General features: G+C 46.6%; 3 protein-coding genes and 1 pseudogene across 4 annotated transcripts; 3 read left to right on the top strand and 1 right to left on the bottom strand.

Annotated features, from left to right (window-relative positions):
• Positions 1-616: 616 nt before the first annotated feature.
• On the top strand, positions 617-2983 carry LOC112876218 (annotated as a pseudogene).
• Positions 2984-5151: 2168 nt separating this feature from the next.
• Positions 5152-8669, top strand: LOC112876217 (COBRA-like protein 3). Its single transcript, XM_025940274.1, is given in 7 exon segments — positions 5152-5527; positions 6188-6267; positions 6499-6955; positions 7371-7524; positions 7616-7896; positions 7990-8238; positions 8241-8669. Coding segments are annotated over 7 exon segments (1482 nt in total). The 5' UTR covers positions 5152-5442; the 3' UTR covers positions 8417-8669.
• Positions 8670-10082: 1413 nt separating this feature from the next.
• Positions 10083-11366, bottom strand: LOC112876222 (cytochrome b5). The gene is made up of 3 exons (XM_025940277.1): positions 11063-11366; positions 10626-10692; positions 10083-10517 (listed from the first exon to the last, which is right to left on the bottom strand). The coding sequence occupies exons 1-3, from the start codon at positions 11147-11149 to the stop codon at positions 10270-10272; spliced, it is 402 nt and encodes a 133-aa protein (XP_025796062.1). The 5' UTR covers positions 11150-11366; the 3' UTR covers positions 10083-10269.
• Positions 11367-17388: 6022 nt separating this feature from the next.
• On the top strand, positions 17389-24107 carry LOC112877007 (MADS-box transcription factor 34-like). Of its 2 annotated transcripts, none has more exons than XM_025941203.1 (9): positions 17389-17673; positions 17763-18012; positions 20463-20544; positions 22262-22323; positions 22425-22524; positions 22872-22913; positions 23046-23087; positions 23433-23584; positions 23659-24107. In XM_025941203.1, the coding sequence occupies exons 2-9, from the start codon at positions 17828-17830 to the stop codon at positions 23741-23743; spliced, it is 750 nt and encodes a 249-aa protein (XP_025796988.1). In that variant the 5' UTR covers positions 17389-17673; positions 17763-17827; the 3' UTR covers positions 23744-24107. The 2 variants fall into 2 exon arrangements, with proteins under 2 accessions (XP_025796988.1, XP_025796987.1); XM_025941202.1 differs by having other exon boundaries at positions 17390-17673; positions 17750-18012.
• The last annotated feature ends 272 nt before the right edge of the window (positions 24108-24379 follow it).

Genomic DNA, 24379 nt, shown 5'->3' on the forward strand with positions numbered 1-24379 from the left:
TTCTCAGCATGTCACGAACAATCGGCAGCATATTAAAACGAAAATCTCTTGATGGTCAGCATGCAGATACTCCAGCCCACGTGAGCGTGGTAGTACACAGCATGGGTTGCCGCCATGGATTGTTGGCACCTCCGGTGAACGGTCAACGGCGGCGGCGCTTTGTTGACGGATCGGGGCGTCGGTCCCGCCGTCCCGAGCTTCAAATTGCGGGGGCGCATCGCTGGCGACCAGAGGCGCTGTCGTCCTGCGCCGCGGTTTCTTTATTCCTCCTCGAGCGTCGGCTCGCATGTGTCGGATTAGATCAGCCGCTCTGATCTCTCACGGGTCATCAGCCATCGCCCTTGCGCCATTGTTTAACCGAGCTCCCATATGCTGAAGATTCTACTGGCCGCGATTGATCGCTAGGCCGCGGCTGGTGACTGGGACGAGCTCGTTCGGGATCGCCATGACTGGTCGATCGATGTGCGAAAACTAGCTAGCTCTGTAGTCAATGACGTACGCGTGACCGGCAATTACGGGTGTGGGTGCTTGGGTGAGGTCAACTCAAAGGGCATTGACTGGTGTGCTATAAACTGAGAGGATCTCCCCCGCCCTCCTCCACATTCTTCGCCGGCTACTATACCCTGCGGCCGAGCTCGCAGCTGTCCGGAGCGAGACCGCCGGGAGGAGGAAAGGAAGGATGGCGACGGGCGGCAGGCGGGTCACTTGTTGCTGCGCCGCCGTGCTGCTCGCCGCGGCGCTGCTGCTCTCCGCACCGGAGGCCACAGGTTCGACTCGTTCCCTCTCCCCTCTCCCTATACCTGCCATTCGCTCACGGAGACTTTGCTCGTGACTTTGAATTAGCCATGGCAGATTTTTGGTGGGGCAACGTACTTGGTGCTCAAACCGAATGCATTTGTGCCATTTTCATTCAGATTTCCTTGCTTCAAAGCTTTGGACCTGTCATTGATGGGGACGACCCTCTTTGTTTTCTCTGCAGAGGCTTATGATTCCCTGGATCCAAACGGCAACATCACTGTAAAATGGGACGTTATGCACTGGACTCCTGATGGATACGTTGTAAGTACCATTCTCGTATCGACAGTAGTCGTATCTCTTTCATTTTCAAGTTCAACCTAGCGATAGGCTGATCTTATCTCCAAACACTCTGTTATCTAGCTAGCTCATCATTTCCAGCAAAATGTCTCGCGCAGGCTGTCGTCACAATGCACAACTATCAACAGTTCCGGCACATTGGAGCACCAGGGTGGCGGCTGGGGTGGACATGGGCAGAGCAGGAGGTCATCTGGTCGATGGCTGGGGCTCAGGCCACCGGGCAGGGCGACTGCTCACGTTTCAAGGGCAACATTCCCCACAGCTGCAAGAAAGACCCCGTGGTCGTCGATCTACTCCCAGGCACTCCGTACAACATGCAGATCGCCAACTGCTGCAAGGGAGGAGTGATGAGTACGTTTACACAGGACCCGGCAAACGCTGCCTCCTCCTTCCAGCTCAGCGTAGGTCTTGCCGGGACTACCACTGAGGCCGTCAAGCTGCCAAAGAACTTCACCCTTAGGAATCCAGGTCCCGGGTACACCTGTGGGCGTGCTATCGTTGGCAAGCCTAGTGTGTTCTTCACCGCGGATGGGCGCAGGGCAACCCGGGCTTTTAGTAAGTTGTCCCTGTCCATCTTCTGAACTTTACATTTTGCTTGCAATCAGATGTTGGTTTTTATAGCAGGGAGGAGCTTAATTAATTACTTGATGGGTTTTAACAAAGACATTCTCTATATATGTGCAGTGACATGGAAGGTGACTTGCACGTATTCCCAATTCCTCGCTCAGAAGGTTCCATCCTGCTGTGTATCTCTCTCATCGTCCTATAACAGCACAGCCGTGAACTGCCCTACATGCTCTTGTGGCTGCCCAAACCCGAACGGGACAGACTGTGTGAAGTGAGCTGGCTTACTCTGAACACCCTTCCTGTTAGTAATAAGATCATCCTGTTCTTCTTTTATTCACAAAGGTTATGATAAGTTGGTGCATTTCACAGGAAGGGTTCACCTCATCTAGGCTCTGCAACTGGCGGCCCTGGCAAGTGGTCTGGCCAGCCTCTCGTCGAGTGCACTTGGCACATGTGCCCGGTAAGAATCAACTGGCACGTGAAGCAGAACTACAGGGACTACTGGAGAGTGAAGATCACCATCACAAACTTCAACTTTCGCATGAACTACACGGAGTGGAATCTAGTCGTCCAGCATCCAAACTTTGACAACATCACCCAGCTGTTCGGCCTCAACTACAAACCACTGACCCCATTCGGTGGCGGCATAAGTAAGCAAACTTTTGCCCCTTTTTTCAAAAAAGATAAAGATTGAACATTCTTCCCTCCTCTCTCTCTCTCTCTCTCTCTCTCTCTCTCTCTGATGTAGTTTGAATTCTTTTTTTGTTTCCATTTCAGATGATGTAGCAATGTTCTGGGGCGTAAAACCCGACAACGATGTGCTGATGCAACCCGGTAAGCCTGGGAGCGTGCAAGGAGAGCTGCTTCTCCGCAAGGACTCCCAGACTTTCACCATCGGAAAGGGATGGGCCTTCCCCCGCCGGGTGTACTTCAATGGTGATAACTGTGTCATGCCATCTCCTGAATATTATCCGTCGTTGCCGAGAATGCAAGCCCTGTAACGAAAGAACCGTCCGGGTGATCATTGTTGATTCCCAATTTCCACATAATAAATTTTACTGGCAGGTTTGAAGAGACACTTTTAGTAAGCATAGGTCATCTGTACTTAGTCAATGGAAAGCCTACTGCTGGCTGCCGGAGTTTATGATTTATGCTGTGACTTGAATAAGTGATGAGTTTGTGATTTAGATCATTCGAACTTCCTTGGTCTTTTTGGGTTTGGGCCGAGGGCGTCAATACCGTCCGGCCGTCCGGCCTGGATGAGGAAGAGGGCGGGCTCTCTTTCATGGGCCCAAAGCTAAACAAACCGCGTGATCGTTATTGGGCTCTGTGCCAATGGCCCATGTGGCCATGTGTCTGTCACCCTTCGTCATGTTTTGTTTGTACCCGTTTTTCTTTCAAAAATGTTTGCACTCGTTTCCTTTGGCGTGGTGCGAAATGCCGACTAGTGATCACAGATTACTGATTAGCTCCTCCTGAAAAAAGTAACAACCTCTGATTAGCAAACGTATGGGTTTTGGTAAAGTTAATGCTACTGCTAATCTTGGGGGAAAACACCTAAATGAAAACTTACGTCTGCTGTACTCAATGGATCAGTATTTATTGAAGCCCTGAAGTGCCTTGCGAGTTCATCATGCCGTGCGAATGCAGGTCACGGTTTTTGGGATCTGAGGGAATGTTTGCTGCTGCTGCTTGTGTCAGTCTGTCAGACAAACAAGACGGTGTTGCTCTTCCCGCATGGAACCGACGCGTTCACACACGTGCTTGCAGCTTGCGTAGTGATGGTGCGCCTCCGACTCCGAGGCTCCCACACCGAGCCCGCGATTGCCTTCTTGGTCAACATGCTCCCCGCCCATCGCAGACTCGCAGTGACGGCCATTGCCCCATCGGGCTGTTCAGATAAAACTATAAAAGTGCTCCAGAGTAAAGGAAAGGGAAATTGCATTGGTTTGGGCAAAAAAAGAAAAAAAAATCTACTTTGAAAAAAGAATGCCCGCAAATTGTATCGAACTCATTCTCCTGTCCCAAATCATTGAGCTTTTATTACACAGCAACGACTACCGGTGACAAATCGAAGCTACTCGGCCTGTCTTTCTTCTCCCGCTTCTGCTGGCACGTGAACATCAGTACGTACACATCACCGATGTTAATCTGCACTCTGAAAGTGTCATTGGAGTGCTGATTGCTGCCGAACCTTTGCAGCAAAACAAATTTTAGTCCTGGGCATTGCTCAGGGATTTCTATTTCCAGTTTCAGGCACGAGCCCTTCGATCATGGTCTTAACCTTCTCTCTCAACTACAATTATTATAGAATGATCGCTTCACTACAGAAAGGCCATGCGCAGCTCCGTAGTCTATACAAATATTCAGCCATGCAGAGCTGCCGACGCCGTCTTGCGCCACCTAGCCGAGCTGTCCACCGGCACCCCGCTTCCACTCGCTGCCATGCGGGCCCCACCACGCATCGGTTTTCCCAGCTACAAGCTCCACTCCCACTCATTCCATGCTTCCGTTGGGCAAGAAATGCACCAACACATGGAGGTTGTTAGGGCCGGGCTATAGACTACAGCTGGAGATCTTGATGCCGATACCGATTAATTAAGCGCAAAACTGTATAACAATTTTAAATAACCTCGCATGGTCGCCACGGGTTGTTGGTACGTCCAGGTAGCAGCACCTACCGCCGCGATGGCGATGATGGGGTCTACGGCGTTGGTTGGTGGACCGGGCTCACGCGCCCGGCCAGTCCCGTCCCAAGCCTGCCAGTTTGCGTGGTGCACCGCTGGTGATCGGTGGCGCTGCTGCTTCTTCTTTTCTTTTTTTTTTTTTCGTTTTCGTTTTCGCCCCCCCACCGACAGAAAGAGGGAGGAGGGGCTCTGTCGTGGCCGCGTTTCTTTATTCCTTCCCAGTGTCGGCTCGCATGTGTGCGTTTAGACTCGCCTCATGGGGGGGTCATCGCCCTCTGTCATTACTTAAACGCACTCGTAAAGCTTGGCACTGATTGGTAGTTCCGGTTTTGCCCTCGGTGACTGGGACTTGCTGGCTGCAGATTGACTGGCAACGCTTTGCTCAGCTTCAGAGATTTTGCCATGGTAATTTTGGAAGTCATCTAAGTCCACAAAATATGAGGATTTGAATCCATTCCCGCTCTCCAAGAACAGTATATATGAATTTCTGTTTCAGAGGAACCAAACCAACAATGGGAATTCTTCTGTTGGTTTCAAATTTTTTGCTCTGCCCCTGATGTCTCGTTAGCATTTCAATTTATTACGCAATTGATTGGACAACAAAAGTGGCATTGTAACAACTTTTCAGCTTCCACTTACCGTTAATCACCTGTCGGCTGTCCCTGTCCCCAAGCGAACATCACCAACAGCTGTGGATCGATCACCAGGGGCATTCCGGTAAATGCCCGCTGGGGGTTGAGGTGTCACATCTACTCCGCCGCGCGGCAAGAGACGTCCCCGATATAACCCCACCCGCACCGGGGCGCGGAAGGGAGCAGCCGCTGCGGAGCAGAGTGTGTCGCGCTGCCGCCGCGGTAAAAACAGGGGAGGGCGAGACGCGGCCGCACATGCTTTAAGTCCCACTCCCCACCGCCCCAGATCTCCGCCCTCCTCCCACTTCACCCCGCACATTCCCCGGCGCGCCACCTCCGCCCGCGGCCGCAACCGCCGCCGTCCGGAGCGAGATCGGCGTGGGTGCACGGGCGCGGCTCCTGCATCTGTCGGTGGGAGACCCCGCGCGTGTCGGTGGGAGCGGGTGGGGAGGAAGCGAAGGATGGCGGCGGGCGGCAGATCCGTCGCATGCTGCGCCGCCGTGCTGCTCGCGGCCGCGCTGCTCCTCTCCGCGCCGACTGCCACAGGTTCGGCGCTTCGGCCCCTCTTCCTGCTCCTCTGTTTCTCTCTCTGCCTATGCCGTGCTGCTTGGGCCGCGAATTCGCGAGCTAGCTAGATCCGGGGCCCGATCGCCGTTGCGTGTGATGCGACGGAGCTCGGGCAGCTGCGATGATGCTTCCGCTCTGAGTGGTTCCGTTGCGCGCTGACAAATGCGGCCCCCGTTTGGTTGGTACGGTCAGTGTCGGTGGCTCTAGTGCAGTGTCGGTGGCTTCTAATTTTGATTCCACTGTGCTCCAATTCAGCTCGATCCTTCGAGCTTGCCCCAATTATGGTTCGAGACTAGGTAGGCTTAGCTTCCCTCAATCGGGAGGGTAGCACGCGCGGAGATGGAGCTGCGCTCTCAGGCTGCCCACTTAAACCAGTGCACCACTGTCTGCTGAATCTTGTCCTGAGCTGCTCCATACTGAGCGCCATGATGGTAGATCTGTTCAAGAAGTGAACAAACTAGTCAAGATCTTAGTTAATTGTAGTTCACTCTAAAGGGATCCAGTGGCCAACATAGGTGTGTGGATCTTCCAAATTAGAATTGGATGTAACATAGACTTCATTTATTGTGTCGATTCATTATTTGTGCTTCTATAATTGGGATCTGTATTTGATGTGGACCCTTTGTTTGCTCTCTGCAGAGGCTTACGATTCCTTGGATCCAAACGGCAACATCACTATAAAATGGGATATTATGCAGTGGACTCCTGATGGATATGTTGTAAGTAGCACGCCCACTCTAACAGCTGTATCTCTTTTATCTTCACCCTGTAGGTCCTGATCTATTCTATTGAATAGACCGGTTTGACCTGTACAATATATGTAACATGGCCAATCGCTGAAGTAGAAACATACATCACAGATAACAAGAGTAGCATCCAAAATTTATGTCAGCACTCAGCAGCATGCTATGCATATCTAATTCATGATTTCCCATAAAATCTCTCTGCAGGCTGTTGTCACAATGTTCAACTATCAACAATTCCGGCACATTGGGGCACCTGGGTGGCAGCTTGGGTGGACATGGGCAAAGAAAGAGGTCATATGGTCAATGGTTGGGGCACAGACTACCGAACAGGGTGACTGCTCGAAATTCAAGGGCAACACTCCCCACTGCTGCAAGAAAGATCCCACGATTGTCGATTTACTTCCGGGCACTCCGTACAACATGCAAATTGCCAATTGCTGCAAAGCAGGAGTTATAAATACATTTAATCAGGACCCAGCAAATGCTGCTTCCTCCTTCCAGATTAGTGTAGGTCTTGCTGGGACTACCAATAAGACTGTTAAGGTGCCGAAGAACTTCACTCTTAAGACTCCAGGTCCTGGGTACACATGTGGGCGTGCCATTGTTGGCAGGCCGACAAAGTTTTTCACCTCGGATGGACGCAGGGCAACCCAAGCTCTAAGTAAGTTGCCCATCTATTCAACTTAACATTTCACTAGCTATCAGTTGCTTGTGTACTTTGTGGAAATGAGGTACAGCTAAATCATCATGTTATTCGGCGTGTTCCTATTCCTTAATCAGGATTTCAAATTGTCAAGTTGCATTACTTGCCAGATTAGTAAACAAAGAAAAAATATTTTAACAAGAGGGATTCATTCTCAGAGAAGGAATGTTAACTGATATTCATTGACAATAAGTTGCTGCTAGGCCCAATAAAATGTAGTCTCTTTCATTTTTTTTGTTCTTCATAAAATAATATATTATTCAGATAATCGTAAGAAAGATTCCATACAAACAGCTGCTCTGTCTTAAGTTTTATAGTAGAGAGGTTTTTATTTCAGTTGATGGTTCTTAACAAAGATATTCTCTATCTGCAGTGACGTGGAATGTGACTTGCACATATTCCCAATTTCTTGCCCAGAAGACTCCATCCTGCTGTGTATCTCTCTCATCATTTTACAATGACACAATTGTGAACTGCCCAACATGCTCTTGTGGCTGCCAAAATCCAAATGGCTCAAACTGTGTGAAGTGAGTTTACCTACTTTTACTGTTAATACACTACATATTAAGTTTTTTTTTCTTTGCAAATGTTCTAATGAGTTTGGTTGCATTTCCACAGTGAGGATTCACCGAATCTACAATCTGCAATAGATGGCCCTGGGAAATGGACTGGTCAGCCTCTTGTACAATGCACCTCCCACATGTGCCCAATAAGAATCCACTGGCATGTGAAGCTCAATTACAAGGAATACTGGAGAGTGAAAATCACTATCACCAACTTCAACTTCCGCATGAATTACACACAGTGGAACTTAGTCGTTCAGCATCCAAACTTTGATAATATCACTCAGCTGTTCAGTTTCAACTACAAACCACTTACCCCATATGGTGGTCGCATAAGTAAGTAAACTTGTCTTCCTCAAAAGAGAATCAAAATAATCTCCTTCCCTCCCTGCCTCCCTCCCCTGATGTAGTTTGTTTGTTCCATTTCAGATGATACGGCAATGTTCTGGGGTGTAAAATTCTACAATGATTTGCTGATGCAAGCTGGTAGACTTGGGAATGTGCAATCAGAACTACTTCTTCGCAAGGACTCCCAGGCTTTCACCTTCGAAAAGGGATGGGCCTTCCCACGTCGAGTGTATTTCAATGGTGATAACTGTGTCATGCCATCTCCTGAAAATTATCCATGGCTGCCCAATGCAAGCCCTCTAACAAAACAACCATTGACACTCCCACTCTTAGTATTCTGGGTTGTGTTGGCTACTCTGTTGGCTTATGCATGATGAGTGGGATCAAGAGGTTTAGCGAGCTTCAAGTTGATGTCAGATTCCATGAGGTGCACTGCAACAGGCCATTTGTTCATTCAATTCCATGGTTGCACAGAAGAGATGACACCACGCTGAGAAAAGAAAGTTGATAATATGTGTGTGTGTGTTTTTGTAAGTTAAGGGCAAAATGTATTTCTTGTTTGGTATATACTGGCCCCACAGCACTTTGGTGAACTTAGTTACTGCAAATTAGGTAATTACAGTTGCACCTTTTGTATTTTATAGCAAACTCAGAATTTTTCATTGGATTATGACTGCTCTTCTTGTAGTAAATGTGCGGTTTTCGTTTTGTAAGATTTGTTGAACAGGAAATATGATGATTGAGATCACTAAGTTCTGGCATCTTTATTCATTTGCGGCTAACTGAGCTTCTTGAGCTAAATAGCTAACAGCTACTAATGTTCATTTTCACTGAACCAAAAGAACATAAGAACAGAGAACAAGAATAAATGCAACCCTTGTTCCTGCAATCATGAATTGGTGCAAATTTTAATTTGCAGCGTCGATTAAGATGATCTATGACTACGAATTGTAAGGACCTATAACAATAAAAATATTATATAAATCATAGCTGGCTTGAGAACTCCAGGAACCTACTTAGTTGCTGTGCCTTGTCACATAACAAATGCTTAGGAGCCACTGGGAAGAATAGCAAAAGGATGGTTTGCTGATTGTTGTGGTCTACTGCCTAGTTGGAGAATGGCCTGAGCCGACAGGTGCTATATGATTTGATCTCTGGTGTGATGTACACAACACATCCCCTTGAACGAAACTAGATCAAAGATTTCTACATCAGATACTGAAGTTCTAGTCTGGAGGCAACGAAAGTACAGAACTGCAGATTCAATAATTGATTCAACCGGAGCAAAGAGCAACATTCAAAATTATGACAGAACCACAGCAATGAAATATTCCAATATTACTGCAAAATATATCTCAACATCATATGGTCAACAAACGAATTCACCGAAACAACTTACTTTCGATTCGATGCAGGATTGCATTGCTCGGAACCATCCACTCCGAAGAAAAATATCTGGGCCTTCTGTGAAGGAAACCAAAGCTTTTGGCTCGTGCGCAGCATCGTGGTGCTACTGTTCTGAAGCCTCAGAGATCAGAGGGCATATGCCATCCATGCCCTGGTATATATATCCACGAGAGACCATTGGTGCGGTGCAGTAGAAGGATGGGCTGATGGTTCGCCCGTAGCTTTTGGGTTGTTGGCTAGTTGGGGTTCAAAGCAAACCCCAGCTTGAAGTTCATCACCCTCACCTTCCACACGTTGGTTTTTGCTAGTCCTTTAAGCAATGCCATCTAAGTGCACCCTTCGAGAGTTCCAGGTTACTCAGCTTACATGAGAATTCTACAAATCTTTGCGTGTGACGGTGAAACACTTGCAATGACAGGACAAAAGATCTAAAGAGGGACCGGCTAAAGCTACCTGATAACCTTCTGAAGTGTACAGGCCAACTATCTGCACCTTATTGGAGGTTTTGACAGTTTAAGGCAATAAAATTGAAGAAACAATTGGGCAGATTTGATGCATGTTGATCTTTAACAAACAGGAGAGAGAGCTTTTGATTAACCTCCATAAATTCAGTTTCACATCTTTTGAATAATGTGAAACAATAGATAACACAAAAGGCATTCAGTGGTTCAGATAAAAGTAAGATTGAACGCGGAATCATGACATTCAAAAGCAGTAGAGGTGGCATGGAACAAATTTGTTCCAGCACTCATGATGGTCGGTTCCAAGAGAATAACAATCCATCAATTGAGCATCATGTTGATAAATAGTGCCATCAATCAGGCAAATGTTGAAGTGTCTAAGAATTGAATATCATAGCGTATTTTGGTTCTGGACAGCAGGACATATATCCGTCCATGCTCCAGGTAAGAATGGGTGATCCCTCTCAAAATGGTTGCTCAAACACAGTGACCTTCACTTCCTTCGTGCATACAATATAGCAACAACAACCGATACCCCAACAGCAGCTGCTGGAATCGCCCAGTACCGCACCGCACTGTCCATCAGCTTGCTGGCAAATCCTGTGTCCTGCTCCTTCCTGAAAACCTCCATCTCAGGAATCTCAGGAGTCGGGTCCAACTCCCCAATGAAGTAGTCTTGCATTAGCTCAATGGCACTCTTGCTGTGCCCCGCATCGTCAAATTCTTCCTTAGCATCCTTACCTTCAGAAAGATTGACAATGAGTCAAACAAACCATACATGAAACTAACACGGTAACACCCACATGGATAAGAATAGGAAAACTGAATCAGGGGTCAGGGCAGCAGTACCCGTTGCTTCGAGCAGAACATCAGCACCCCCAGGATGGTCTTCCAAATACTTGGTCACATCATAAATCTGCATTGCATTAATCAGCAGACAATGAGTTTACTTGGCAGTAAGATCAGTGCAGCGTATCTCAATTATACTTGACTATCTGATGCTGTGAAAGCAGAATCAACCTACTAACTAGTTCACCACGCCCTCCCAATCTCGCAAAACTCACATCCAGAGCACCGCTAGGTTGACAGTTGCGCTCCACAGGCCGCGCACGGAGGCAAAAACCTCCCAGGCATTCCATCGAACACGTCCGCATCAAACTCGAGCAGTGCGCGCTCACACTTCCCCATGCGCGTTCACATCTCTACCTACCGAACATGCCTACCTACCGATACCGTACGTACAGCAGCAAGCAAGGGAGGAGGAAGGAGCGGGACGGCGGCGCTACCTTGCCGTCGACGACGACCCAGCAGTCCTCGGGGGTGTTGTGGAGCGCGGCCTCCTTCATGCTGTACAGCTTCGTCAGCGTCGGCATCCCGTTCCCTCGCGGCTCCCCTCTCTATCGATCTGATCGAATCGGCGTTGGCAAGGAGGCGGCGATTAGATTATATGAGGGGGCAGCGACCGCCGCTGCTTGCCGGAGAAGAAGAGAGCGGCAGCAGGCTACGGTTCTTAGGAGTTGGGATCCACGGCTACGCGCCTGTGCTATCTTGCTGCGGAAGAAGAACAAGTTGGAGGCGGGGAGGGGGTAGTTGCCGTCCGCTTTTGGTCTCTCGTTGGGCCGCTAGGGTTATATACGCTTAACCGCACGGCCCAGTGCAAATCTAGCCCATGGGCTGATAGTAAGTCGCCGCCTGTAAGAGAGTGTGTACAATTGTTGAAGCCCAAGCCCAAAGACATCCAATGTCTGGATCTGGTAGGAATTTTTCGCACAATCAGCAGCTTCAGCGATAATAGGTAGGCACTGATCAAATGACTAAAATTAGGATCTCCAAAAAATGACTAAAAATATTTAGAGAGAGTAGCCTGCCACTCCGAGAAACGTGATATGGGGACCGCGATTTAAATCCCGGCCGGTCTGAGATGCGACCCGCGGGTAGGGATGGCAATGGGTACCCGAAACCCGATTGGTTTTTACTCCATTAAAGCACGGATTTGGGTTAAATTTTAGACCCGTGGATTTATTAATGGGCATAAAGTCCTAGCGGTTGAGTTTATGGACACGGGTTTGCTCCTACAATACCCGAACCCGTAAACCTGTACGTTTTTTAAACCCGATCCAACCTAGTGCAATTGTTATTTTATTTTGTGAATTTATAATAAACTTATCATCCCTTCCCTTCACTTCTCATTTTGGTGAACTCTGAATATTTTGGTAGCGGATAGGGGTGCTGTTGCTTTGCAGTTGTAGTGTTTGTATATACATGTGATGGATTTGTGACTTTGTATGGTGTTATGATCATTTGAATATAGAACTTTTTATTTATATTTTAATTTCTTTTAGTAATTTTTAATAAATAATGGACTACTCACTTATCATGTAATTCTATACGCTTAAATTTGATCTTTACTGTATTAAACTTGTTGATCATGATAAAAACTAGTATGATAAAGTGTAGGCCCATAGGTGATCCGTGGGTACCCGTTAATCCGATGGATTCGGGTTTGGGCAAATTCTAAAACCGTCATGAGTATGGGTTTTTTAGTGGGTACAGATATTTTATGGGTTTGGGTTTGGGACCGTAAAACCCAGTAGGTTTGGACTCGTTGCCATCCCTACCCGTGGGATTCGAACTCTGGTTGTCAGCCTCGCACCCACGAGGGCTGACCAACGGAGCTAGGGATGGCAATTTTACCCGCGGGTACCCAACCCGATGGGTGAGGATATGCGTATGAAATTTTACCCGCGGTACGGATACATGTACATAATTTTACCCGCGGGTACCCGTTGGGTACTGATCGTGCCTGAAATACAATAATTATAACCTAGTGAACTTATATCAATCTCAAAGTAATTTTATGTCATATTTTCTTGTGATTGTATGAACTACATAGACTGATAATGAGATTGTGCGAAGTAACATATGTGAAAGTGATATTAGCATTTTGCTTATTGTTTGTAGTGAAGTCTATGCATAATTGTTGCATTTTTTTAGATGAAACACTTAGCTTGAATTGAATGCATTTATTTACGTACAACTATAAAATAGATGCTGAAGATAAGAAAAAACGGTGCAAGATAAACAGTTACTTCTCTATTTTACTAATGGTTTGCATTCGCTTGTATGAGCGATAAATTCAAACGTGCTAGTCTATATGACCAAATGACATGTTATGTATGCTATCATTAATAGACCCGATAAATATCCGAAACCCGACCCGTACCCGGTGGGTATGAGTATGGTATAAAATTCTACCTGCTAGACTTTAAGGGTATGGGTACGAGTTAGAGTTTTGGGTTTTATCACGGGTGGGTAACTCTATCCTCACCTTACCCGACCAGTTGCCGTTCCTGAACCGAGCTGAGCCCCGCCTTAGTCGTCGCATCAACCAAGGCTACGCATATCGGAGTTGAATAAAGTTGCATTTTTTTTATTATTACCACACATTTTTTGCCTATATGCATACGTGATACTTTGATTTACTGATTCAATATGATACGCCACACCCTATCTACCCTAAGGAAAAGGCGCCATTGCAGCATAGCGCTTGGATCGGGAAATGTTTGAGATGGAGAAAAATGGAAGGGATTTCCAATTCATCTGGGTCTCATGAAAGGGAAACAGTGTTGGTGCCAAGGTTCCTGGATTTGATTATAGATCAAGTAGTATCCGAAGATTTGTGGGAGTGCACAAAAGAAACACAGCGGAAAGAAAAATAAATACTAGAGTCGTGCCGGGCCTACCCATGCCCAATGGGAGAGCGTTGCGTGGGTCAGTGCCCTTGCCAAGTGGGGCTGAGGCCACTGGCGCGGCCGCACCGTCGCCTGCCCCTGAGCCGGAGGCAATTCCGATGCATCCTCCTGCCACGGCGCCACGTTTCGAGCCCGCGCTGGCGCCGGGCACGGCGCGGCCGCGGAAGGCACAGGCCGGCCCGGGAGGACGCGAAGGCCGGGCGCGCCGCGAGCGGACGGGACGCCGAGGCCGGCCGCCTGCTGTCGCGCGCTGCAGCGGCCAGCCGGCCGGGCTACCAGCGCGGCCGCCGCGCGGGGGAGTCTGTAAAGCATGGGGGGTACGGTGGTGGAGCGGCGACGGAGGTTGGATTGATGGATGGGGACGCGGGGACGCCGACGCGCGGCCGTGCTCTGATCGGGGCATGCCTCGCCTACGGCCGAAATGGGCACGGGAAGCCGGCCGCGCCGAGGCCCGGCATGTCTCTCCGACCGACGCAGCCATGCGCAAAGCATGCAGCTCGTCGACACTCTCGACATGACTGTTGTCCTTACTGCTGGGGCTCCACTGGTACTGTAAGCGCGTACCATGACTTTAGGCCTTCTTCCCTCCAACGGCCGGCGACGTCGCCAGCTAAATCAAATTTTTAGGGTCTGTTTGGAACCACTAAGGATAACAGCTATCCAGCTAAAATTATCCGTTAGGTTCCAAACAGCCAAGCTAAAAGCGCAGCTAACTCTTAGCTATATCTCTGGATAACAATAATCCTGTTAGCCAGCTCCACCTAGCTAAAAGCAGCTAAAACTTGGTAAAAGACACTTCTACCTCTGGATACAATATGCAATATGATATTATAGGGGTAGTACGGTAAAAGAGTACTAGTACTCAGACTATTAGCTGGAGGTTCCAAACACCCCCAGGCTAACAGTTAGCCAGCTAATAGTTAGCTGGCTAATTCTACCTAACAAAACTTTAGCTGGATAAGTGTTATCCTTATTAGTGGTTCCAAACAGACCCTTAATCGATGAATAGCGTAAAATCGGCCTCGCTAGCGCTCCACTCCTCGCCTAGAGCGAACGCTCTCCGATGCATCTCCCCCTCACATGCACGCGTCCCGAGCCACCTGCTGCTACTGTGCCGGCCTTCTCTCTCTCCTCCACGTTGCTGGCGAAATCGTCAGTCCTTTGAAGGAGGTCTGTCTTAGGTTTAATTTCTGAATTTCTGTTTCAGTGGTTTTTTGCAGGATGTAGCACCGCGCCGCCGTGGCCTCTCCGTGTATAAGCTTATTAATAATAGGTACGCAGACGTACTTCACTACTTCGACAAGTATTAGTCCTCTAGGGTCCTCACACGCGTACTTAATTCTGCTAAGCTAAGTGCACAGTTAGACCTACTAGATGACGTCCAGAAAAGAATGAACCACGTTTAATTTACCGTTGGTTTATAACAAAAGGGTCACTTGATAAGTGCACAATTATTTTTAGCACCGTAGAAGTTCAGACAATACTAATGCAACGCCAACAATTAGTTTCCACGCCTTGCCTTGTCACGTTATATATAGATTCGACTCTAAACACCATTCTCCACTCAATGCAATGCACCATGGTATGTTTAGTTATCTATAGGACTGTGACTCAATTTTCTTCTTCCTCGCTCTCCGCCAGTTAGTTAACTATCTTCTTCCCTTACGAAAAGACATCATCTTTATTCCAAAGACACCATCCTTCCACCTTTTGAGGGCTACCACCTGAAACATTAGCGTCCATACCAACAATATATTCTCGCATAGCTGGTCTGCTGATATGATAGTGCAATGGGTATCTCATATCACATGCTAGAAAAAGAGCATGTTATCCTAAGTGGATAGGTTGCACAAAAGGGAAAAGAGCATAAAAAGTAATAGAGATAAGGAACTATGGAGATGGCGGGATGCGATTTATGTTCGCGGCTACGTGGGGCTATCTTGCTCCATATTATCCCCAATGTGCATACAATGATGCAAATAGCAATATTCTCTTGGCTTTTAAAGTTGTGACTCCACCATGCTATAGAAAGCATTTGGGCCCAAAACACGGAATTTGCCATATGCATAGTACCACCTCCATTTTCCAACGTACCATGCTTATACAATATTCTTAATTTTTTAAAAATCTAATTAATTTATCCTAAGCATCATATATTTAAGTATGAGGTAGTGCGTAGCAAATGAGGGTCCATTTTGCGGAGCTTATTTCAGCTTCGGCTTCACCTATTTTACTCAAATTGAGACACTGCAGTGTGAATATGTTTAATAAGCCTATACTAAAATGAATTAGAAGCCGGGTGAAGCCAATTTTTTTCTTCACCGGCTTTAGCTTTATTAGTGAAGCCGTTTTGAAAGAAACCCCCCGAAACAGCCCCTAGGAACCCAACACTTGTATTCAGAGTGTCACGGACATAACCTTATTATTTCTATTAAACTAGCAATCCATCGTATCATTTTTCGTACCCCCAAGTGATTTAGTCATCACATTTTTTCTTCACATTTAGTTCAAACTGTTCTAATTCTGGAATTCCCTTCTAACCCTGGTGTTCAAAATCATCCCTCTTGACCAAACCAATTATCAGGGGTGGCTACTGGCAAGCCGTGCCACAGCAATGCAGGCCTGCGGGCCCAGCTGCACTGTAGCACTGACGATATACCACCGGAAATGGCTAGCTGGCGCCAGTCCCCGGCGTGCCCTGGCTGTGGAGGTGGAGCAGTTGCGCTCAGCCGCTCGCACTGTGCGGTGGCGCTCCCGTCCCTGACATGGCACGGATCGTCCCTGACGGCGAGGTGAGGGCGAAGGACGCTGGCCACGTGAGGCGGGGCGACCCGTCGGAGCCGATGGGCCGACGGGTGACCCCGCGACGCGACGTCCACTGTGGCGCCCATATACTGCTACGCGCAGCGACTGGCGACTAGCAAGCAAGTCAGCCGCGTCCAATCCGGCAACCCGCGCTCTCGGCAGCGCGCGGCAACCGCCGTGCCGCGACGAGCGAGGCCGCACGTACGGGGCGCGTACGAGGCGGTGGCGAGCGCGGCGCCTGTCAGGTCGGCGCGCTGCCTCGCCCGTGGCGACCGGCCGGTCGGGTCGGTGGGTGACGGTGGTGGCGGGGTAAATGGCCGGCCGCGGACTGGTGGTCTAACGGTGGCTTTCCCTCGACCGTGCCCGTGATGTGCTGATGAGGAGGAACGAGAGACAGCGAGCAGCCCTGCCGCGTTGCGTGAGCGCAGGCGCGGCGGCAGCTGGCCCTGGGCGTGGCTTCCGGGCATTTCGCGCGGCACCACCGGGCGCTCGACACGTAGCGATTCGGGCCCTGTGCGCGGCGAGCGACCCGGATCTCCGCCTCGGATTCGCCGCCCCTCGCCTCGGCCGGCGCTCCTCCGGCCGGCGCAGCGCCTCCGCGCTCCCTCCCCATTGCTCGCTCTCGCTCTCGCCGTCGTCTCGTCTCACGGCCTCACCGTCATCTCCCTCGCTCGCTCGCGCAGTCGCGCTCGCGCTCGCGCGCGCACGGCGCCATCCACGGACCCGACGGCAGTAGCTACACGCCCCATGACGCGGCGTCCATCGGCGACGGCGAGGGCAAATAAACTTGCACGCTACGACACGAGTCGTGATCGACGATGGCAGCTCATCGAATTTTTACTGTATCGCCCGGCGAGCGAGTCGGTGCCTACGTCCTCACAGTTACTGCGGCTACGACCACTACCAGAAAGTCCGGTATATACTCCACCGCGCTCGCAGTGGTAAATGCGGTATCTGTCGAGCTACCCTGTCAGCGCAGCGCAGCGGCCCGTCCTGGTTAAAACCTAGGAGGAGTAGCGGCCAATGGGCGGCACGGCAGCCTAGCAAACCTAGGGTGAGGATGCGAGGCGAGATCCAATCTGCACCCCACGAAAGAAAAGATTCTTCTCCGCCTCGCCGCTCCGCCGTCCCACCCGTCTCGCTCATTCCTCCCTCTCACCCAGCATATAGCCCACCACCACATGCCGCAGGGCCCTCACCTCGCCGGACTAATCGAGTGGGCGCTTGAAAAAAAAAGAACCCAGAACGCGAGCTCGAGCTCCTGCTGCGGCTGCGCGAGGCCGAGATCGATTTCGGCAATAATTGCAGCGGGAGCAGGCAAATCATAGCTTGAGAGAGAGGTAGAGAGATATATATATAGCGCTGGTAGTGGTAGGTGATAAAGAGCGGCCGAATTGTTAATTTTTTTGTTTGGAGGTTGATTTGGAAGGTGAGAAGAGAGAAGCGAGGGTGAGATCGACCGGCTCACTCACCGGCCGATCGGGAGGGCAGGCCATGGGGCGCGGGAAGGTGGTGCTGCAGCGGATCGAGAACAAGATCAGCCGGCAGGTGACGTTCGCCAAGCGCCGGAACGGCCTGCTCAAGAAGGCCTACGAGCTCTCCATCCTCTGCGACGCCGAGGTCGCGCTCGTCCTCTTCTCCCACGCCGGCCGCCTCTACCAGTTCTCATCCTCCTCCAAGTAATCACGCAGCAACCCTACTCTTCTACCCCAATTTCCCCTCTCCTTTTTATACCTCCAGTCCAGCACGCACCTAGCTCCTCAACAAATTTGCGGTGCGGAAAGGTCTTGCGTAATTCGATCTGAGTTCTTATTCTCAGTCCCCAACTCCTCATGCGGTGCATGAACTCATGGAGGTGGTGCTGTTTGATTCGCTCGTTTCTTTTTGCTGTTCCATTGGGCAACTGGTACAGTGATAAAGCCATCTCCGTAGCGAGCTGCATAGAAAGGTTACAAACAATTAAACAAACAGGGGAGCAGCGAGCAGGAGATCGACACATGTATGCATATACCGTGTATGTCTGGCGTATGTCACTCATAGGAAAAGAAAGGGTTTCATTTGATGTGCACCTGATCAGTACCTGCAGACCTGCATATGCATCAGTGGTCGGTCTGTGTGTGTCTCTGCACATAAGCTTATTATTCTGAATTCAACGCTGGTTTGACATGCGAACTTGTAGTACAACTAGATTCTACTTGGTGTATTGGCCCTTGCTGAACTGTGCCGTAAGTTCATGCATGTTAAATTGCTTGTTAATGGGTATGGCTTAACATATGCTGCACTTTTGTAAAATTCAATTGAGCATGTACTTCTCTGCACAGTTAAGTTTGTTTTGCACATTATGATGCATAAATGGACAAACATGAAATCGTGGTATCTAAGTCTTAGTGCATTGCTTGCCGTAAGCAACTTCTGTTTTATCTATTGAAGATGCATTAAGTTAACTCCGACTAACTTGATCCCCTACGAATTGTTTGATACATCTTGTAATTCATAGTCCTCCTGTAACATGATACCTGAACAGTACCAAGTACTATTGCATCTGTTTCAAAAAAGAAGTACCATTGCATCATATGTATGTCATGAAGATCAAACTGTACCATTTCTACTTTCTCTGGAAATAGAGAGCTCTAAAACCATACGATTTTTAAATATACGACTTTTAGAACAAGCTAATTAGTCCAAAGCTTATCATAAAGTCATATATTTAAAAATAGAGGGCGTACCTATATATACCAGCTTTGTATTATGGGTAAATACATGCTCAAATCCATTTTATTTAGTTATGTATATTTTTAATTTGTCAAGATTAATGGCAGGCAGGGATGCATGAAATGTGGCAAGTAGAGAGCTGGTGAAAACTGTATCACTAGATCTAGTAACCTATAATGTTGTTCCATAACTTATGATTCCAGTAGTCTGAGTAAATTTCCAACCTTTTCTTATGCTAAAATGGAGTATAGGCTACGATACAGTGTTCCAAGTTTTAAAATAGAATATCTGGTTCACCGCTGAAATCCAAGCATAATTTTTCTAATCATTAATATGGTAAAAGTTTTATTACATCCTGTCCAAAATAAATGTACTCAATTGCTTCAACTCACGTCGACACATAGTATGTATGGCAGCAGGATACACAAAAGTATTATGATTCGATATGGAAATGATGCTTATAGGTTACTCATCAAAATTGCTTGGCTACTTATTCATTGAGCATTTCTGTTATTTATTTTAGACTAAAGACATTGGTGACCGCTTTATTTTAACCTATATACTCCAAATCATGAATGGACCTTGGAGTTGTAGTTGTGAGAAACACGACAATAATTAGAAAAGTAATGGTCTGATATATGTGTTGTAGGCTGTGTCAACATCCTAAATGAAAAATGAACAGTAGTTATGATGTTGGTTTGTTACTAGGGCTTCATTTACCATATTTATGATCACACGATTTTAACCCATTAATTTGAATTGTCATCTAGAGAAGTTAAAAAAACATATTTCATAGTTCCATCCATAAGAATTCAAGTTAGAAAACATATACCATCTTTGGATGCTTCCACTCTTTCATAATCAGCATAGGTGACCTTCTTTTTAGATGAGCAAAGAGGATCTTTTTAGAAAAAACTTTGGGCTAGCTCAGGGCTGTGACCTGCAACGCTAAACTGAGAGAAGCTTATAAAAAATTCTCCAAGGAGTTAATTACTAGACCTTGTTCAAATGATGAATCCTAGGAGTATATGCTTAGTATAAAGTGATGGGTGAACCAAATTCTTGGTTGCACTGAAGCTCCTAGAGCCTCCAATCACCTGAAGAGGCAGAAGTATGTTAGCCTAACAAGGCATAATTTTTCGCGACCGTACCTAGGCACTTTTTTCATTAAGAGGAAGAAAAATTTAAAGTCCGTACAAAGGAGTTTAGGAGCGGAGGTCCCAAACTCACAAATCCTAGGAACTATATTACATGATCAACGAAGGCATGATGAACAGTAAAATAATGTTTTTCCCATTGCTAGAAACTGCTATAGCTACTACCATGGTTCTAGATCTCTTACAGTTTTGATATGTTTCTCTCTCTATACACACACGCATATGCTTGTATTACTTATTCTTCATGTTTCCTATGACAGTCTGCTTAAGACTTTGGAAAGGTACCAGAGGTACATCTATGCTTCAGCTGATGCTGCAGTGCCGTCTAGTGATGAGATGCAGGTGCCAGGACTATCCATTTTACTAGTATTGCAAGATTTTAATACTATTTTCATATCATCTTTCTCTCTCATAACAAGCTTCTTTTGCTGATATTTTCAAGTTTTGAAACTCTATATCTAATTTTCTACATATGATCCATGGTTATGGATTAATAATACCCTTCATAATATTGAATGCTGTAGATTTATTTATTGTTTCTGTTTGGTTTATGTTTTATGAAAACCCACTTGATCATCAACTTGAACATTTCACATTTTTAATAACATTATGAAGATTTTTCTATGAAAAAGTATTGGTATCAACAAAGTACAATTGAAAATTTTCTTAGCTCTTAACTTAGTTTGTTTACAGAAACTGGTGTTAGTTATCCACAAATTTTGCTTGAATCCATAGCAGAACACCAAGTCAAATAAGGTTGCAGTAGAAAATTGCATCACCTGCTATTATGTTGGTATACAAGAGGACTAGAGGAGTAGTAACGTACTGATGACCTATCACTATGTCTTACTGGAACTAATGTAGGATATTCTACAAAGTCATATCAATTTTTGAATGATTTAGATTGCTGGATGATCTAATTCAGATGATGCCAACTTTTGAACATTAATGTGTGCTGCTATTGTCAAATCTTTGTAACTTGAATTTTTAGGACGGCAGTTAGAACAATTATGTCATGAGTCCTCAAAACAAAAAGGATCGTGGAGATATAGAAATAAACAATGCATGTGACATAACCAAAGTATACAACGTGTACATACTGTCATCAGTCATCAAGTATAATGAGCATTTTTAACGAAAGAAGCTTTGTTCCAAATATTTAAATATGATGCATGGCCTCTGTTCAGAGCCTCTGAACAGTGAGCGCATGCAGCCACGCCCAGTGAACATTGTCCAAGTGCTTAATTCCATGCTATCCAAGGTAGTGTTAATTTGTACTAGAACTGAGTGCTCAAGCTCATTATAGCAAAGTTCATGTTATGTTTCTTGACACACGCTGTCCACAATAAGCTAGTAAACTGCGTAGCAGCCAGCTAGTGGCAAATCAAACGAAGCATCCAGTGCATGCATAGCCAATAACAAGCTGTTTAATTTGGCCACAGCTGCATGAAGTTAAGCAAGGAGAAATTAATTATATTAAGGAATTAAATAAAAATATAAAAATATGATATACTCAATCCTGTCAATTGACCTCCAAAAGAATTTTATCTAACATAGATGATGGGCAGCCCATATATCCCCCATCGTTGCAAGATGCAGTGCTCATACTTGTAGTACTTGTATTTCTTATAATGTATCAGTATGTATCAGTATGATACATATCTGCATAGAGTAATTTTACTATATGCATGTAGCCAAGAACAAAATATATGGAGCTAGAATAATAGTGTTTATATCATTTGATGCTGATATTACAAATGGTGCAGCTATATACAAGTAGACAGTGATGTCGAATGCATGCATGCATGCAATGTATCTTTGATAACTTTAATTTGACCACTTGAAAATATTTTTCGTAATTTACGCTGCTCATATTTTAGCTATCAAATAGGTGATGGTAAAAAAAAATGTGTGTTGAATATCATAGATTGGTTAAAATTATTAGTAAAAGAAACTAGAAGGAATATTTAAATAATATGCATTTTTTATTTCTTATAGATAGTTAAGTAGCTGTGAACTAAGTTTTGGGACTGCTCTATCCAATGTCTCAAAAATGCAGAATAACTATCAAGAATATGTGAAGTTGAAGACAAGAGTTGAGGTTTTACAACACTCACAAAGGTGATATTTCCACAGATGTGCATGCCTGTTTTTCCTCTTTACTATCTGCTCCAATATTTGCATTTCTTTTGGTAAAGAAAGTACTGGTGAACGCATTGCAGGAATCTTCTGGGTGAAGATCTTGCTCCACTTACCACCAGTGAACTTGACCAGCTTGAGAGTCAAGTAGACAAGACCTTGAAGCAAATCAGATCAAGAAAGGTAAAATAAGTACAAAGACATTCAGGATGAATGATGTGAATTGTGTTTGCATTAAAATTATGGTGAGCAGGCTTTTGTATCTGAAGCAACCCATGATATATAATATAATTGGATTTGCATCAATTCTCCATTCAATTAATTGCTAGATGAATCTCACTTGAGAAAACCAAAGGGTGGACCAATGTTGATCTGTGCTACTTTCCTTCTTTGAAACCGCAGAAACAAGGTTGAAGTTGTATACAGTCTAGTAGACATCTAACTGAATATTACTTTTTGTAAACTTTGAATGGGCAACAAATTGCTATTTAAGTAACTCTTCTATTCATGTCTTTATCTGCATTTGGCAGACTCAAGTGCTACTTGATGAACTCTGCGACTTGAAGAGAAAGGTAAATGCTCTTTGCTTGCTGTATATATCCAAACATTCATATCATGCTCCTGGACTGTGAGTGGCTCTGCTGCAGTACTGAAAATCCAATCATCCCATATATGGCTGAGCATTCGGCCCTCGTCTCTTGCAGGAACATATGCTGCAAGATGCCAACAGGGTCCTGAAAAGGAAGGTAAGAGACAGTTCAACTGTAAACCTCCCTAGAAAGCTTTGCATTTGTAGCTTGGGACCGCATGATGCACTGGACCACTCCCAAGAACGTGTTGTCCAGTTGTTCTCGTCTGAGGGGTCGTTGAGTGCAAGTGATAAAGGCGATGCCCAAGTTGGTAGGTCGGTTGGCCCCCCTGGTGGCAGTAGTAGCATATATAAAATGAGCCGTCAGCCATCAACCAGCCCTGCATTGGCACCACACCTTTAACTGATGATGCCCTTGACATGCAGTTCAAGCTGGAGGCAGCATTCATCCTCTGTTTGCTCTTTGTCAGATAGTTTCATTGCTGGATCGCTCTTGTTTCAGCTGGACGAGGTCGAGGCAGAGGCGCCTCCTCCCCCACAGCCACAGCTGCCGTGGCAGGGCGGCAGCGGCGACGACGCCATGGTGTCGGACGGCCCTCCACAACCAGAGCATTTCTTCCAGGCCCTGGAGAGCAACCCATCTCTGCAGCCAACGTATTTCCCCCCTCCTCCAACCTCTTGCCTGAACAAGTGAAACTGTTCTGAATCCTGCGCTTCCGTTCATGCAGATTCCATACCGTCGACATGAACCAGCAGCCGGTGCCGGCGCCGGGCGGCTGCTACCCTCCTGCGTGGTCGGCGTGGATGGCATAGCCATTAGCCAGTGCTTCATTGTTGCATTGGCCGGAGAAGTGCTCGTGTCCTCCAGAGATTCCTTCGAGTTCCGTTTCTGCTTTTTGCTCGCCTATTTGCTCTGCTTCCAATGCTTGCCGAACTGTAAGTGACAAATTAAAATGGCCCTGTATAGGTTGCTGTCTTTATCTTCGTTGATCTCTGCTCAGCTGCTTGATTTAGCGTTTCATTAAGCGGTCTGACGATGCATGATAAAGAGAAAAATGGTTGTCTGGTTGAACTTCCTATGTTTTGGATTCTACAATGCTTGGCAATAAGCACTGTCATGTTGGACCGCTAGCTAGACCAGAGTGTCGGAACACAAGGCAAAATTAATGGGGGCAAATACTAGTCTACTATATGTTGAGGCAATAGTTAAGCTAAAGTTCTCGTATTAGTGGCCAAGTCTCATCTTTAGAAATTTTCTAAGGCCAGCAGGGGCTGGAGCCCAATTTGACCTCCATTAGGATCCGCCTCTGAGCTAGACTACCCATTATTTGGCAATATTTTTCGATATTTTTTTCTAAAAAATATAAGGCGCTTGGACTGCCAGACTACCCATGCTTGGCAATATTAGTCGGATCTTTTTTTTTTTTCAAAATATAAGGTGAGCGTGTG

Source organism: Panicum hallii, chromosome 9 (assembly GCF_002211085.1).
Source record: "Panicum hallii strain FIL2 chromosome 9, PHallii_v3.1, whole genome shotgun sequence".
Taxonomy (NCBI): Eukaryota; Viridiplantae; Streptophyta; class Magnoliopsida; order Poales; family Poaceae; genus Panicum; species Panicum hallii.